General features: G+C 43.0%; 1 protein-coding gene across 1 annotated transcript; it reads left to right on the forward strand.

The window, feature by feature from the left end:
* The first annotated feature begins 1,390 nt into the window (after nt 1-1,390).
* On the forward strand, nt 1,391-15,087 carry igsf8 (immunoglobulin superfamily, member 8). The gene is made up of 8 exons (XM_086199800.1): nt 1,391-1,526; nt 1,695-1,853; nt 5,370-5,750; nt 7,784-8,248; nt 10,661-10,839; nt 11,127-11,379; nt 11,493-11,951; nt 12,857-15,087. The coding sequence occupies exons 2-8, from the start codon at nt 1,796-1,798 to the stop codon at nt 12,982-12,984; spliced, it is 1,923 nt and encodes a 640-aa protein (XP_086055926.1). The 5' UTR covers nt 1,391-1,526; nt 1,695-1,795; the 3' UTR covers nt 12,985-15,087.
* The last annotated feature ends 1,932 nt before the right edge of the window (nt 15,088-17,019 follow it).

Raw genomic sequence — 17,019 nt, forward strand, 5'->3', positions numbered from 1 at the left:
CCTGGCCTCACAGAAAATACTTTAATGCATAGCAGTGTTCGTCAAATGGGGGTACGTGTACCTCTAGAGGTACTTTGGAGTACTGCAGGAGCTTTAAAATGTTTATTAAAAGATTATCCCTCTTGCATATTTACAAAAATAATTGTGCCATAAAAAGTTCAACAAATATGCAGATGTTAGTTTTATAAACCACAATGGCATTCCTGAACTGCAAAATGATCCACATATTTTTGTGAGGACTCCTTGTCTGCATGACTCTGACCAAAAGAAAACAAAACAACCAAACAACAACAACAACAAAAAACCCTAAACCCAGATTGTGCCTGGAAGTGAGGTTGATCACTGCAGTTGCCTTCCTGTGACTAAGAATGACACAGATCCTCAATAAAAAACAAAACCACATTTAGCACTAAAAGTCCAACGTATCAAGAAGACATAACTTCATTGTTAATTTGATGACAAAAAAGACAGCTTTACAATACATCCCGTTATGATTCCAGTGAAACACGTATGAGTAAAGCTTTTTATCCAGTATCCATTTAAGTGTTGTGTTACAGCTCTTAGCAAATCGTTCAGGGGCATTTCCTAGTAATTTGGTGTCAAATTGGTATTTTACAGTCCTAATGAGCCAACAAGACATAGAAGGATATGATAAACATAAAAACTATGTCAAAACATATATATAGATTATGATTGAGAACATGTTTGGGCCTATGTTAATATTACTGTAAGTGCTGGTCAGGGCTTCTTGTCGGAGGTTCTCAGTGAGGCGGGCCTACCCAGAGGGTCTCCAGACAGTTTCGGTGGAGGATAAACGAATGGAAGCGGAAGAATATTAGTCATCAAAAGGACGGTTAAGAAACACAATAATTTGTGGGGAATTTTACAGTTTTTACTTTTTTCCAGAAGTCATAAACTGTGGTGATAAATGACTTAAAACATAACGTTTTAATGTGCTGGGTGCACTCTGGAGCAGTGTTAGCTGAGCTTAAATAGCTGACTGTCTCTGGGATCAAATAGAATGATAACAATGATTCTATACAGGCATCCAGAGACCAGACAACACATGATACAGGTGAGGGGGTGGGGGTTTCTGAAGATCCTGGGGTAAGTAAATTACTGGGAAGTCTGGGATCCATCACGGCCGTCAGAAAGTTGTCTACTTTATTTAGCTCTGGCGCCCCCTTCCGGTTCGACTTCTTTCTTTCAGTGCAACACTCAATTATCATTGGTGCAAAATGCCACCGTCGTTATCTAAACCAATGGCGCCAGTCTGATTCTCAGCGGCTTTTTTTTTTTACATGCATGCTCCTCCCCTATTTTTTTATCCCCCTCCCCAACTCATACACTCACACACACACACACACACACACGAGCCCCCCCCCCCCCCCCCCTTCTGTGATGCCAAACACTACATTTCTGAACCGGACGGCGTGTCTGTCGAGGCGGTGTGATGATCTAAATCCAAACCGGGACGTTCCGGTTCGCTCGTTGTGCTGACAGAGAGGCGACGGCGCACGGAGAAGGTGATTTAATTTACACGTATGCACATGAATCTGTCCGCTGATATTCATTCATCTTGTAGCTAGCTGGCCGTGCTAACCCTGCAGTGTTCGGCTACATTGTTAGTCATTGTCATATATGTTATACCCCCCCCCCCCCCCTCTCTAATAATCCCATCACGTCTGTTGTAGGCGATCGTCCTCCGCGGCGGGATGATCGGCGATAGACGGCCAGAGGAACACGGAGAGAAAAATCAGAGTCAACACAATCTGTCTGGACATCAGGGAGGAAGATGAGGAAGACCATGATGGCTCCGATGAAAGCAGCGTTATTCGTCTGTCTCCACTCGGGTGAGCGCAGCCGCGTCTGCTCGGTACCTGTTCGCTCCGCCATCTGTCTCATGCATTTGCATGATTGTCTCTGCACGCCAATCACACAGTGATTTCACCGAGCTTTCGACGTTTTCTGATATCTGCTGGCCTGATATCCTCTAGTTTGTGCTCCTGCGAGCCATCAGTAGGGCAGGTGTGCCATTTCTCTGGTCCCTGAAGTCTGCTGATTGTTTTCTTAACTTGCTCTTCAAATGCAGAGAGCCAAACGTATCAGAGAAACAGGTGGATCCACCCCAGGATCAGTGGAAAAGTAACAGAAAAACTGAATAAAGGGTCAGAAAGACGAAGAATGAAGCGGGGTTTTTTTTTCTAAAGGGGAAAAGCAGGACTTCACCTTATCATCATAGTTATTTACCCAGTCTGCCAAATATAACCTTCAACGTTATTTGGCTTGAAAATAGTAGAGAGATGTTACACTGGTCACAACTTCCAGGTTTAAAGGCACACAGTATTCAGCTCATGGTCGTGTGAGACTGAGTCAATTCACTGAGTTAAGTGTAACAATAAAAAATGGCATTTGGGCTTAAAAATATGATGAGTTCTCATGGTTGCTGAACAGTTGTATAATTTGGTCTGCACAATGAATCAAACTTTAATACAAATGACATTTTTGCTTACTGCAATTTTCAAATCGCAGTGAGGTGCCATATCTATAAAGTCTATAAAATCACGTTTTGCATTAAATATTGTGGTGCTGTAGCGACTTCCTGCTGACAGGTGTAAGAAAACGTCTTTTTATAATGCACATCCCAACAAAAATCACACGCCGTTGTCATTTTAATGGATTTCTAAATGAAAATGAAAATAATTGGATGAAGAAGGAACATTCCCCGTAATATTTCAGATCTTTTTGCAATTGCAAAATCTATCAAAATACAGTAACCACAATTACACTTTTTGCCAAAGTTGTGCAGCCCTGCTGTGCATTAATTGCATGCTCTTAATAACCAAACCCATCTAGAGCGATGAGGATTTCAAATTAAAATAAATTTCTTGACTTCAAAGTTCCTGTGACCCAGATTATGTAGGAATAGAGAAAGGTAATGAAGCGGTTTGTGTATATTTACCTGTTATTTTATCAGTTCTAATTTTCACTTCCTGTTGCGTCTCCTCTGGTGGTTTCAGATCAGAGTGAGATTATACAGAAAGTTGCAGGTTTCACATGTTACTTTTCACCTCCTCACTCACAGGATTAAAAAGTGATATATTTTAAATATGATTATGATTTTTAAAAAAAAGTTATGTATTTTTCTGCTCATTCAGGGTCCAACTTGCATCTTTTTTCATTTTTTCAACTGGAAATGTAGCCCCCCCTTGTTGCAGCCTGTCTAATCCAGACAGAGTAGAGTATTGTCAGAGGCTGCGGCGTCCCCGGTCCTATCAGTCCGAGCCCGATGTTAATTAGGGCTTGATCCGCTTAAGCCTCCTACTAGCCTCCTGTGTCATTATCTCTGGGCCTGTTGTGATCAGGCTGTAGTCCTGAGAGAAAGCACGAGTTGTTTTTGGTTTTTGCACACACACACACACACACACGCGCGCGCGCACACACCCACACAAGTGGGTGTGCCACGATACACCCGTCCAGTATTTCTGGTTGTTCAGGTGTTAAACCGTTGCGAGGTGAAGAAATGTTGGTTCTTGTTCGTGACGTCATCGTTCTGTGTGCTTTTGGAGATGCGCAGTGTATTTCTCACCGTTTAATGAGTTTATTTTCCAGATTCAACTTTTGAAAAAGTGCTTATCTGTGGACGCCGACCTGATAGAGAGTCAAGCATGTGTAAAGTTACGCCCCCCCAAACAGGACCCCCCCAGTATAGGTACATGGATATTTTCAGCAGGTACCTGACCCGCAGAGATCATTGTAACGGCCTGATAAGTTTCAGTGCCTGAGGCTGAAAGAGGATTTCTGGTTTTGAAAATCCACATTTTTCCGAGTCCATCACTATTTCACACAGATATAACGGGAACGAGGCCTAAGGAAGGAACTCTGAATAATTTCACAACCAGAACATTTATGCATCCTCTCTTCTGTTAGAAAGTCAGTCAACAGGAAAATGAAACGTTAAAGTGATATATGTTAACCTCCTTCAACTCAGAGTTAGGTTTTTCTCTCGGGCACTGGGGGAACATTTGGTTTTTGCTGTTTTTAAAAGTGAAAAATGACATGAATAATTGAAGTCAACAGCCTCTCTTGGTGCAGAAGGATGAAAGTGTTAAGATGTTTCTGTCAGGAGGAAAGAATTGTCAGGAGAGATGAATTTTGGGTTTTCAAATGTGTGAGTATGCGAAATTAGTTGGTAGATTATTTATTGTATGAATAAAAACTTAATTGACAACAACTTTGACAATCGGTGGAAGGAGAGATTTTCTTTTTTTTTCCTGAAAAATGTGGTTATAGGTTACAAGGCGACCTCAGGCAAACCCAATGTAAAAATAAATATAAATAAATTTTAAAAAATTGTAAATAAAAATGCCAGTTTTACTATGTCAGATGGATCCGTCCCCAAATTCAACAGCTTCTTTCTCACACCCTTCTGCCAATTTTGCCCCAAAAAATCCCTGTTTGGGAAAAAAAGAAGCTCAAATGGTGTCAGACTGCTCTGAAAAACAGGGTTACATTCTTTTATATTGTACATTTTTATTTGTATTAACATTTAAAGGGGTCAGTATACACAATCAACATTCAAATCAATGTTAATGTACCTAATTCATCCAAAACGTACTTGTTCTTCCTCTTTGAGCTGATGTCATGGAGTCACAGGTGTCCTGTGTGTTCAGGAAGTACGTGCACGCTTCCCCTCAGCCGGCTTCCAAGAATGAGCCAGTCAGAAGAAAGTAAATGAAACCTAGAGCTGGAAAGTGAGCATGATAGGTTCCCTTTAATCATTCAGGTCAAAAAAGGAGCCTGACATTCGCTTCTCTTTTGTTAGCCTTTGCTGTTTTTCTGTTTCCTTATGATGGAATATTAATTTTTCTTCGGATTTCTACTCTTGCGTATTAATTTGAAGTTGTCTCATCAGGCTTGAAGGACAACAGGTGGATTAATTGAGAGAATAATTTTATCCGGTTTATGATGAAAATAATCATTATTTACTTGGCTTTCGGGATTTCAGTGCGCCAGATCTTCAGTCATCTCTTTAATAATGCATTGATTTATAAGACTACAAACTGGTATTAATATTTAATGTTCTATTCCCTTAAATCAGTGGAAATGATTATGACAGGAACTCAGAAGTGGAGTTATTAAGACGTGCGGCTGTATGTGTCACAGCCCCACCCCAGAGTCTCTCCCTCACGGCTGTTTAACCTATTGATTGTCTGTTAGCCGGTCATCGGCTCAGGGTATTGATTGGTGAGTCAGTGTATTAAGCATGCTGGGAAACAACACTGACCCACAAAAACTGACATGGTTACCAGTTCCTGTGTTTCCTGGGCCTCATCCTCTCTTACTGTCTCTCTGTTTTACATTCACAGTGCTCCAGTACGCTGTGTGTCGTGATGTAACTCTTCCCAGCGGACCCTTGTACCGTGTAGCAGGATTCCCCCTCTCCCTGCCCTGCTCTGTATCAGGATACGAAGGCCCACGCGTGCAGGAATTTGAATGGTTCCTGTACAGGGATGATGCTGGTGGCAGGCAGATGGGAGTAGTGTCCACCAGAGATAAAGGTTTCCCTTACGCCCCGTATCAGGCCCGGGTGAGAAACGGGGAGGTGAGAGTGGACCGCGACTCAGGGGATAAAGTCCGGCTGGTAATCCAGAGGCTCCGGGCTGAAGACCAGGGGAAATATGAGTGCTACACCCCCAGCACAGACTCCAAATACCAGGGAAACTACAGCGACTCAGTGACTATCAAAGGTAAGATCCACTCACTAACTTTATTTGATTAAACTGATATCTTTACTTTTCTAACTGACACTAAATCTCACGATGAGCCAAAAACCAGCAGCTGCCCAGCTTAAGTTTTGTCATGCGTGTTTATTAAGCCTGGTGAGTCTCATTACTCAGTCTCACCCACACACACCTACTGTAATCAGTTAAAGAGACTATGTGTAATATTGGTGAGTGAACTACGCGCTGTTAAACAATCATCAGTTTTAACAAAACTGACCACTAACCCCAAATTAAACTTAAATGGCTAAATTCAAGAGCCAATTCAGAAAACACTGACTGCAATCTTCACGTGCGGCATCAGGCTTTAGTTTATGTTTTAGCTTGTTCAGCTCAACTCCTAGCGAAATGCTAGTAGCAAGTTCTTCACATTATGTTAATAATTTTGGTTGTTTTAAAGAATTTTACTTCAATACTTCGCGCAGTGTCTTCATCTAACATCCGTGAGCCAGCTACTGCATTGGTGAAATGTTCCCTCTACAGTGACGTTGGCCTCTGTGTTCATTCTGAATGAATCATACATTCCTCGTAGCAGTGGGAAATTTTTACAAGGTATTATGCAAATGAATGACAGTCCGAGTTTCGCTGTGACGTGAAGTTTGAGCCCGCAAACCGACGTGTTCACAGTTTGTGAAAGAATTAGAAGATTTTATCTGCAGCTTCCTTGCTTCAGCAGCCTGACTGACAGCATGTTTCACTTATTTATTCATGCTGTGCCTTTTTTTTATTTGGATGGAATTTTTGCTTTCCATTTGTATTTGTTTCGCTTATTTTTCTTTCTCTCTCCGTAAATGGGTTGAGTCGTCCACAGGATTTTGAAGCGTCGGTAGAAGAACAGATACAGGCATATTTTAATGGATAAAATACCTCAAATAATGCGGCCCATTGTCCAGCTCAGCATTGTGGTGTTGCACCACTGCTTTGCTCCACTTCAGCTGCGGAGTGTTGCCAACATCATTGTCTGAGTTCAGACAATGATGTTGGCAGAAATCCCAGCTTCACTACGCTCCAGCTGCGGGAACAAGCTGTGAACACAACACTGACGTATTAGCTTTCAAATCCATGCGGCAAACTTGTAAGCAAACTGTTGCTTATTTAAGTTATCACTGAGATTTGTAACATTATCAGTCATTTTTTTTTGTGAACTCGGTGAATTCAAGTCGAAAGTAACACTCCATTTGTGGCTAAATTCTCACTAGCTAGCCACATTCTCTCTGGAAAAGGGCAGTCAGAGCGATTTAAAGCCGTATAATGTGATAATGAGCTGAGATCATAAAGCAGAGCTGCAGAGTCGGGTGATAATTCTGTCATTTCAGAATATATCTTAGTTTCAACTGCTGTAGGTAAGTGGAAGCACTGCTAGGACTTGAGGTGGGGCGATCACTGAGACTGGGAAATCCTTACAAATTTATTGCGCATGTATATGAGCCGTCTGCTCAGGCTGTCAAAAATAGCCAGTTTTACATCATCTACAATATACGACTGCCTTAAAGTAGGTGTTCAGAATTTGGGTCCTAAAGTCTCATTTCCATTTATGGTAGGACTTAAATTTTGAGATGGCTTCAGAATAAATGCCTCTGCAGGTCTATTTTTTGTGCTTAATATGGAGAATATGTAGTACGTATGAATATTTCTAAGTATTATCCATAGAATTGTGACTAAAACACTTAAAATACCCACCTTTAACCTTACTATGCCTTTATTATGGGTAATAAATGTCTGTCAAGGTTATAAAAAGCTATAATTTTGAGTTCATAAATCTCATAATCATATTGCTTTATATACTGCTTAGTTTATGTCTAAATTGTGTGGGATGTTTTGTGAAAGCGGTCTGAGCTAGCGCCCAAACCTGAAGGTGGCTTCAATTTCACAAATTGCATCCAGACCCAGAAAGAGAGGAGGTAGTAGAAATTGAAGATGACCTATATCCTCCTGTTATCAGGCTCCTGCAGCAGCTGCTTGTGATATAAATGTCCGTCTGTCCTGTCGTGCACCTGCAGTGATCCCTGACACGCTCCAGATCAGCTATTCCCGCTCCCTCGCTGGCCAGCCCGTTCCAGAGGGAGCCGAGTTGGTACTGACGTGCTCGGCAGGCATCCAATCTGAGCAGCTCACCCGTCTGGCCATCACTTTTGGGAAGCGGGGCGGTGGAGCCGGTTCAGGAAGCGGGGCTGCGGGAGGAGAGGTCAGCACCGTTAGAGAGATTATCTCCATCGACAAGCTGCTAGGGGTTGTCCCCGGACTTTCATACAAGACGCGCTACAACGATGGGGAGATCACGCTGGAGAAAAGGAATGGCGAGGGTGGATTGGACATCTATGTGATGAAGATAAGAGCGGTGCAGCCAGATGACAGCGGCTCGTATTTCTGTGAGGCCTCACAGTGGATCCGGGATCCTGATCGATCGTGGCAGAAGATTGCACAGAGGACGCTGGATATTGGCAACCTGACTGTGCTGCAACTCGGTCAGTGTAACTAAGAAACTCTCAGAGATCGCGCTGCCGTAAGTGTGACAGCGAGTGGAACCTTTTCAAGGTCAGATGGCTCAGCAATAAATTGAGGTTGTTCAGAAATCTCCTCTTAGAAAATCCAAGTTATATTAAACCTGAGATGAATTAAACAAGCTGAGTTGTGAAACATTCCGATTCTCGCTTGTTACAGAGAAAAAGGCTTATGCCTCCGTCCAGGTCTCAGAGCGTAACGCTTTCGTTTGCTTAACTGAATGTGTAGCTTGCTGTCAGCGGATGAACTGAATTCACATCTGAGTAGAGCTGCGTGGACGGAGGGAGTGGGGAGGTTTCTGATTGGCTCCCTGGCCGGTTGTATTGTTGACCAGCTGATGGGCTGTCACACTGCTTGCCTGCCTGCCTGCCTGACTGATGAGCTCCCAGCTCAGCTCTAGTGTTGATTATCCATCTGGATTTGATTGGTCGATAGCTGGCAGGCTGGACAGCTGGATATATGCCTCTTGCCTTGCAGCTTGGCTCGTTTTTAAATTCTAAAGAGCTTGTGTGGGTCCAAGGGATTGAATAATCTTTTCATCCACCTTGGCCTCTTGTAAAGAGGAGGGCGATCTCCCTGTCACACTGAATGATCTATTTAAGACCAGCGCTGTTCTGTGGCAGCCAATTGTCTCGTGAGTTTTATTTTAATATTCTAGAAAGGGAAGTTAACCTGACACAGAGGAACACTGGAAAGGTTTTGACAGCTCTACATTCTACAGTCTGATAAATGATTTACTTTGCTTTGTTATCAAGTTTGCTTTGTTTTGTGTGCGTAATGCTGCTGACAAAAAAAATGACCAAACTGATTTCAATGAAACTAAATATTTACGTGTTTCTGGTAAAATCGTGACGCTAGGGAAGGACGAGCTGCTGATACTGATTGCCATTTACTTTGGTCAGCTGCAATGAACGTGCATAATGCACATTCACACGCAATAGAGCATGTGCACCAGTGGGGTACACTGACTAAACTGGCTACTCCTGGCTTTTGTATATCCATTTTAATCATGCACCCAGTCAGACTTTCCAAAAGTTAGCCAGCAAAATGAATTTAAGCAAAACCAGTGGTTTCTTATGGGTTGTGTGATGCTCACAGTAATTCATCTACTGGTTTACAGCCTCCTCTCTCGTGCTGTTACTCTATAGGAAGAAAAGTCTTCGGGTGTCATCATGAGATCGATGAGGAACATTAAAGTCTGAGAGAACATTTTAATCGGACCCAGAGTGATGACACATCTGAGTGCGTGGATAGTCATCAGACACTTTGAATCGTTTTTACAGGAAAGACAGGGATTCGCTCACCATTTTTTTTAAAAACATATTTGGCAACTGAAATGAATGATTAACAAACACACACAAGATTAAAAATGGGAAAATGTAATCCCCATTTCATGGGACCTCCCCCCCCCCCCTGATAGTTTTAGTGTATCAAGATAGGGATTTTTTTGGGGACATTTATTCATTTCTCTGGATATATTTCTTGGATTTTTAAGGGGAAAAAATGTGGAAGGAAATCTCAAGTATCTTAAAATTTGGATCCTCTGGAACAAAACCTATTTTCATAACTCCAGTTATTATGCAAATATGTTCCTGAAATAATTAGGACAGTTGTAGATTTGCATATTATAGAAGAGTGGGCTACTGACGGTGGTGGAGGTCTACATTCCTCTGTTGTCCTGGGTTACACAGCCATGATGGAAGAGGGAGGTGCACACAGCGAAGGACTAATTGAGATGAATCTCTGATGGGTTCAGAGCGTGCAAGCGGCCTTGGCGGGCGTCTCCTCTCTCAGGGCTCTTCTAGTTAATTTATGATCCAGGAGAAATCTTTTCCGTCCATGTGACTGTTAGTGGAGCTAAAAGTTATTCAGGTCATGATTTCTTTCTTTCTTCGGTAAAACTTGCTGAATGTGAAGAATTGAATCAAACACAATGCATGAATTGTTTACAGACACTCACTGACAGGCACCGTTTTCCCGGTCGTGTAATATAATAGTCTGACATGTCTCCTTTTGTTTGTATACATAATGTGTCTTATTGAGCGTAACTGTGTTTGGAGAAGTGCTGTGGTTTAATGAGGCTTTGCATTAACAATAGACCAGTGTTCATCTAATATAGTCTTTATTTTGACAGTATGAAACATTTTCAACAAGATTTTCCTTATACACGTGTTTATTCAGCATGACACTACATGAGTGTCGTCTGTAAGCAAGTTTGGAATTGATAAATGAGGCATTTGCGCTCAAACAGTAAATATTTAACAGCTGTTGGATACACTGATGTGACACATATGTTCAGGTTTGGATCCTGGGTTGTTTTTTTTTAGGTTTTGAGGAAATATTTCTCATACTCTCTTTCTGTCTGCTGTGTCCAGCGGAGTCCCTGAGTGTAATATCTTCTCCCGGAGGGGAGGTGACCCTGCAGGTGGGCTCCCCTCTCATCCTGACCTGTGAGGTTAAAGGGCTGCCAGCTGAGGTCAACTCCGGCCTGCTGGTTCAGTGGATGAAGAGAGGCTCTGTATACAGCGATGTGGTAGGGGCCGGGGGTGTCGAGGTATCTGTCCTTCTAGTTCTGATGAAAGCTTTGCACTCTCACACTGTAACTACTGATTATTTGAGTGGATGAACAGCTATTGTGCATTGTATCAGCATCGTTCCTTTTACAGGAATAGTGAAGAGTTCCATTTTCCCTAAAAAAAAGACACTTAAAACTTTTTTAATGAGGTCTTCATTACCTACCTTAAATGTATATTACTGCAGCATGAATGGCTGGCAAAGACATTCAACCATGAGGCAACAATTCTAGATTCAGATTTGAGTCTCACTATATTCTGTGTTGAGGTGGAGGTGGCCCGGCTGAGCCCAGAAGGTGTGGTGAGCTGGGGTGATGACCTGAGCCGAGCTAGCGGTGGCTCCATGGAGAAAGTGGGGAATGCGAGGTTCTCTCTGAAGCTGTTCTCAGCCCGCCCCTCTGACTCGGGGGTGTATAGGTGTGTGGTAAGTGTGTACGCTGGCAGGAGACTCCCAGGACCGTCTACTCCGGCTACACTCACCCAGAGGTCTGAAGGAGTCACCGTCAACCTGAAGACCAAAGGTAAGAGACGTTGCTCGTGACCCATCGGCTTCATCCGTGAAGCTGTTGTAGCGTAAGGTGGAGGTGGTCCTCAGACACACATCTTACTCTTTTGTAAATGTTACCTTTCACAGACGTGCGAGTTTCAGCTGTGGCTCAGCTCCCCCGAGGTCCCCTGTTAAAGAGAGGCAGCACCGTCACCCTAATCTGCAATGCCACCATAACAACGACGGGCCCCGCCCAGGCACAGGTGCAGTGGGTCCGGTGGCCAATCCCTGAACCGGTCATCAAGAAGCAACAAAGCCCAGATGCTGACATCAGTCCACCTGAGCCCCAGGCTGAAGAAAAACCCAGATTGTTAGCTGTTCTCATGCACAATGGTGTTGCAAAGATCTACACCAACACCAGTGAGGTTAGCATTGACCGCCTGTCAGATGTCAGCTACAGACTGAGGGTCCACATGGCTACCCTGGAGGATCAGGGCATGTATGCGTGCTATGCTGAAGCCTGGGGGCAGGACCCGCACGGGGGCTGGTACAACACAGGGGCCAGTGCAGAGTCAAATGCAGTCACCGTTTACCTGTACGCGCGAGGTAAGAGTCTTTTTATAGCCCTCTGACTTTTTTGAGCATTTTTTGACTGCTGAAATGCTTAGAAATGCCATCCCCCTGGAGGAGAAGCTCAAACTTTCTCACTGGCTTACATAGGCCTGGAACTAGTCCATCAAACATCAGGATATGTCATTCCCTGATTTCTCGTCTCTAATGGATCGTGTCCATCGCACATCCACTTACTTTGTCAGATTGAAAGGCGACAGCAGGACGTTGTTGAACTCATCCATGAGAAAATGTGAATGCAAACTTCCTCCAGTTGGTGGAAAAGCTGCATCAAGCAAATGCTGCTTCTCGTGATAACAAATAAATAATATAATCCAAAGAAAATGTTGGTCAGTCAGAATTTATCAAAAAACTCTGCCACCAAAGTACCTCATCCCAGCATCCTGCCAGAGGGACCTGCTGCCTAAATGAGACGGCAACAGATCCTCAGTCTCCGCACCTCCTCACACTCCCACTGTTACATCTGCAAGCTGCCTGGTGCAGCACAATTTATAGAAGCTACACTCGGTCAAATGGGGTTTCATCCAGATTCATGTAGATTATTGGGAATCGAACAGGCTATCGAACAGCCGGATAACAGCCAGTGTGAATGCCAGGTAATTTCAAGGATTTACTGTTGACTTGTCAAATAGAATGTGTTTAAAGTAGATAGGTCCCTCTCTACATCAGCTTGAAGAGCACAGTTGCTCTGTAGAAACTTAATCCCTCTTGTTCCTGTTTCCTAAATTTGTGAAATTCAGATGCTAGTTATCCCGCTAAAAAAACATAAATGCAAATGCTGGTGATCACGGCCGCCACTTGGTGGAGGTAATAATTTAAATTTTATGATGTCGTTCCACACATCTCATTCTCTAACCTCCTGTTGTTTTCGCTCTTCCCAGCTGCTGACCTGCTCCTCATCCCTCTGGTGGTGGGCGTCTCCTCTGCCTTGTTTGTGGGCATCGTCATCATCGCAACTGTAACCTGTTGCTTCATGAAGCGCCTCGCAAGACAACGTGCTCAAAAATAGGCGTCCGCGGTCACCAAAATCTGAATGTCCACCGAGAGGTACAGAGAGTGAGTTGGTGAAGCATGAACGGACTCTTGAAATGACTCTGTGCGAGCTGAATTTCTGTGTTCTAACCCACCTGTTTACCAGTCAATGCCAAAAGATTCTGTCTTATGTTTTCTTGTATTTTTTATATCCAAATCTTCTTTAAAAACTGCATATTTTAGCACCTGTTGTATCACGTACCAGTGGGATGATCTCTTTCCACAATGAAGTTTTACTCTCACACCATTTCATCCGCCAATTGGTCAAATTGAAGGAGCAACTAAACCTTTTGCAGTTGGTTTTGAAGCCATCAGTACAGGTTCTCTTGGAGAGGTTCTCCAAATTAAAAAAGTATTTCTTCTTAGTTTAATTGTTACAGAATTAAATGTCCCTCTGCTGGTCAGTGTGTATGTTTCTGCAAGTATTGATCATCCTACAGTGACTTACAGTAACATGGATGAATATCTTTTTTCCTCACAAAGTGTTGATGCTGTTACACAAACTGCATGTTTAAACACAGATCAGCCGCTAGCACTGCCACTGAATGTCACATGAGAGCTGATGGGAGCAGTTCAGCCTTCGGAAATTTACTATGTGCTGGGGACCTTCAACTGTCTGCAGCCCCGCACCAAGGTCTCTTTCCCTTATTTAATAAGGACGCTGCTGGCTGGGGACTTTCTGTTGCCAAGACCAATTGAGTACTAATTCTGCTGTCACGACTTCTCAGATGGATAAAGAGAAATGGAAGAGATATCGATTATGCACTGAGTAAAAATATGTAAATACTCCTTGGAGGTTAGCTGTTTTATTTTTTTTCTTAATGCAAGTAAGACTATGCTGGAGCCATGTTTCTTTGGCAAAGCATCTGCGTTTAACATTCTGTTCCTGTTCTGTTCCTTTTGAAGCACTTGGACACAAATGGGACTGGGACCAAAGCCCCTTAGTATTTTGTTTACTTGATTTCTTTCAACTGAAAGAGTGACTTTGGTTTTCTTGAGGGAATACGTTCGTGTGTGTGTGAGAGAGAGAGAGATGGAGAAACTTACTGTGAAAAAGAATTCCCTGCTTGTTATACTGAGCAACAGACAGACTGTCGTATTGTTTCACACTGTTCAGAATCCTTGAGGTGAAAATTTCTTAAGTCATATGACTGCGTAGTTTAGTGTGGTCTTGCTGTCATCGTCATGTGGTTCAGGCCATTCATTTATGCTGACAAGACCGCTACTAAGCCCGCAAAAATCTGTTGGACAGATTTGCTGTGTCTGTGCACTTAATGAGTGAAATCCATCCTCCTCTTCCTGATACTCAGTTGAACACTTTGGAAAAATTACATGGAAAAGGGGAGTGATGGGAGGAAAGTAAAACTTTGCTATCCATCATATGTTAAAATGATTGTGTCACGTTTCCAGCTTTTTTGAATGTGTCTGTTAAAATTAGTCTGTCTGTTTCATTCTCTTGGTTGGTTTTCGACGAGAGTCCCTCTAAATCTGCCCGTCCTTCCTAACCTGCCCTCACTAAATCCTGATTATAAATGTTCACGAACATTAGGGAATAAAATCACAGCTCTGCTCGCTTCCTGAGCCACTTTGTTCCAGATCAACTACTCAAAGCTGATTTGCCCCCCCCCCCCCCACACACACACACCACATCACATCACATGATGACACATTTGCACTAACACAGATAGATGCATGTGCACGCACAGCGCTGGCTGGCGTTTCACAGGGAGGTAAGAGAGTATCCGCACGTTCATCTTTAATCCCAGTTTATGACTGCAGTGGGTGTGTTCTGCCCCCCCCCCCCCCGTGTCAGTGTGGCTCACGTTTGATTCATTTCACTCTGCTCCCTGAGAAATCGCCAGCTGTCAAATTGTACATGTGAAGTAAGAAAACTTTGATGTGAGTCATGTATTTTTATGAAGGTGTTATGTTTTGTTGGGTTGGCTCATGCTTTAATACCACTGCTCCTGAATGCATCTGCCTGCCATGGAAAGCGTCCTCAGTCGCTCAGTTTGTTTCATATGGTGCTTTGGCAAACTTGCCAATTGATAAACCAATAAACAACTCTGGACTTGCGTCACTGCGGCTTTGTTTATTCCTCAACTTCCTCCTCAGCTATGACAAGCCTTTTGTCGGCAGAGAACCATTTCAGAGGCCTCTAGAGATGGTGGAGGTATTGCAGTACATTCTGCGGAGAGGAAAATAATGCTGTCTGAAAAAGTCCTCATGTGCTAGTTGAGCATATTTTCCATCTATAGTACAAAAACCAAGACATTTCTTGTGGTTTGTGCAGTTTTTGTTAAAGGCAGCCGAGCAGAGGTTCGTGTTTCGGCTCAAGTTTGACTCTCAGCACTTTCTGATACAGTTTTATAGGTTCACCGGGAAAAATAACAAATGACATTGTTGCAGGGGAGAATGTAACCATTCAAGTCAAATACCAATACTTAATTGTTCATCAGATTATAATATATTTTACAGTACATTTCTCCAGAGGATTGAAACACTCATCTGGAACATTTTCCCGATGCTCATCAACATCTGATTTTGAGGGGTGAGGGGAGCATGATTTACAACTTCTAATATTTTGGAAGCTGATTCGGATCCAAAATCAGCATACTGACATAAAATGTGGAACTTTGAAGCCTCCAGTGCTCGAACTGTGAAAATGGACTTCATGAAGAACAAAGAGACGTGTTCTGTCCAGCAGTTCAACGTGTGAAATGAAAACTGTTTGTATAATCCTGTAATCTAGAATTTTAATGAGGGCGTAGGGGATATTTGACTTTGTCAGAATTTTGGCTTTAATGTTCCTTTATCAAATATAGATGCCTCTGCACAAAGCAGCAGGGTCACTGGACGTAGTTGACCACCCATGGGAGATTATGCACCCACAGATGGCAATCTTCACCACACATCACCAAAACATCAAATGAGAGAAGAATGGAGTTCACCTCCCCCACACTCCCATCAGAGTTCCAGGGACGAGTATCTTTGCTCAGACGTACTGATGTTCGGGGTGCCCAGCACCCTACTGAGACATATGTCGCTATTTTGCCTTTTCCTTTAATTTGTCACCCAACTGCAGACCCAAAGTCAGTTCATAAACATTGAAAAGTGGCACAAAACCTGATGGTACATTTTCAGTGGCTGCATTACATGCTCATTAACATAATAGCTTTGATGGGATCTATTTATTGCATCACTGATCCATTCATCTCATTCAGAGGTTCTGGTGAATTGGTTTTATGTCTGAAATCATCATCAGTGTCTGGTCTGGTCACATGGAGCTCCCTGTTCCGCTCACACAAACTCAGTACACATAACCAGATGTCTGACCCCTAGTGAACCCAACACTTTGACAGAAGAACAAAGGATTTGTGTCCCGCATCTTTGCAGCATTGTATTTGAGCTGGCGTTTGTTGTTGTTTTGGTATTACAGGCCGTGGTGTTCCTGTTCTCATTTGTTCACCCCTGTTGCTCTTAGCCTCATCTTTGAAAAAAGACCTGATAAACCCCTCTGTACCCTACCTGGCCAGCACAGCAAGGCAAACGGACTAAGTTAAAGATTAATTGGAGGGTTTAGCAGCTAAACAGATTAATATATCCCCCAGGAGACTGCCTTAAAAAAAACAACTAACAGCTGAGAAGTTGGAACGTTCCTTCCTGGAAGTTCCCAGGAAAGCATGTTAGCATGTAGACAACATGGCAACCCTCAGAAACTCTGCTCTGTTTCTGCTGCTCAAACACAAAATTGTGGCAAACAACTAGATCACTAATATAAATAAAGTGAGAATCACGGGCTGTTAACTTTTTAACTGATTTGTCAGGATTGACAGCTATTTAGCTAGCCAGAAGGCTAACATTACATCAGCTACTCAAAACCTAGCTTCGTGATGAAAACAGCCTTACCTTTAGCGTCACAATCCTTTGTGCTAAGGACGACAATCTATTTCAACGACCAAGAGACTGATTCAGGCCACAGTCTCCTCACTTTTCTACCTTTCACTGCAGC

This window comes from Aulostomus chinensis, chromosome 3 (assembly GCF_037954235.1).
Source record: "Aulostomus chinensis isolate RoL2024-O1b breed Wild chromosome 3, RoL_Achi_v1.0, whole genome shotgun sequence".
Classification (NCBI taxonomy): Eukaryota; Metazoa; Chordata; class Actinopteri; order Syngnathiformes; family Aulostomidae; genus Aulostomus; species Aulostomus chinensis.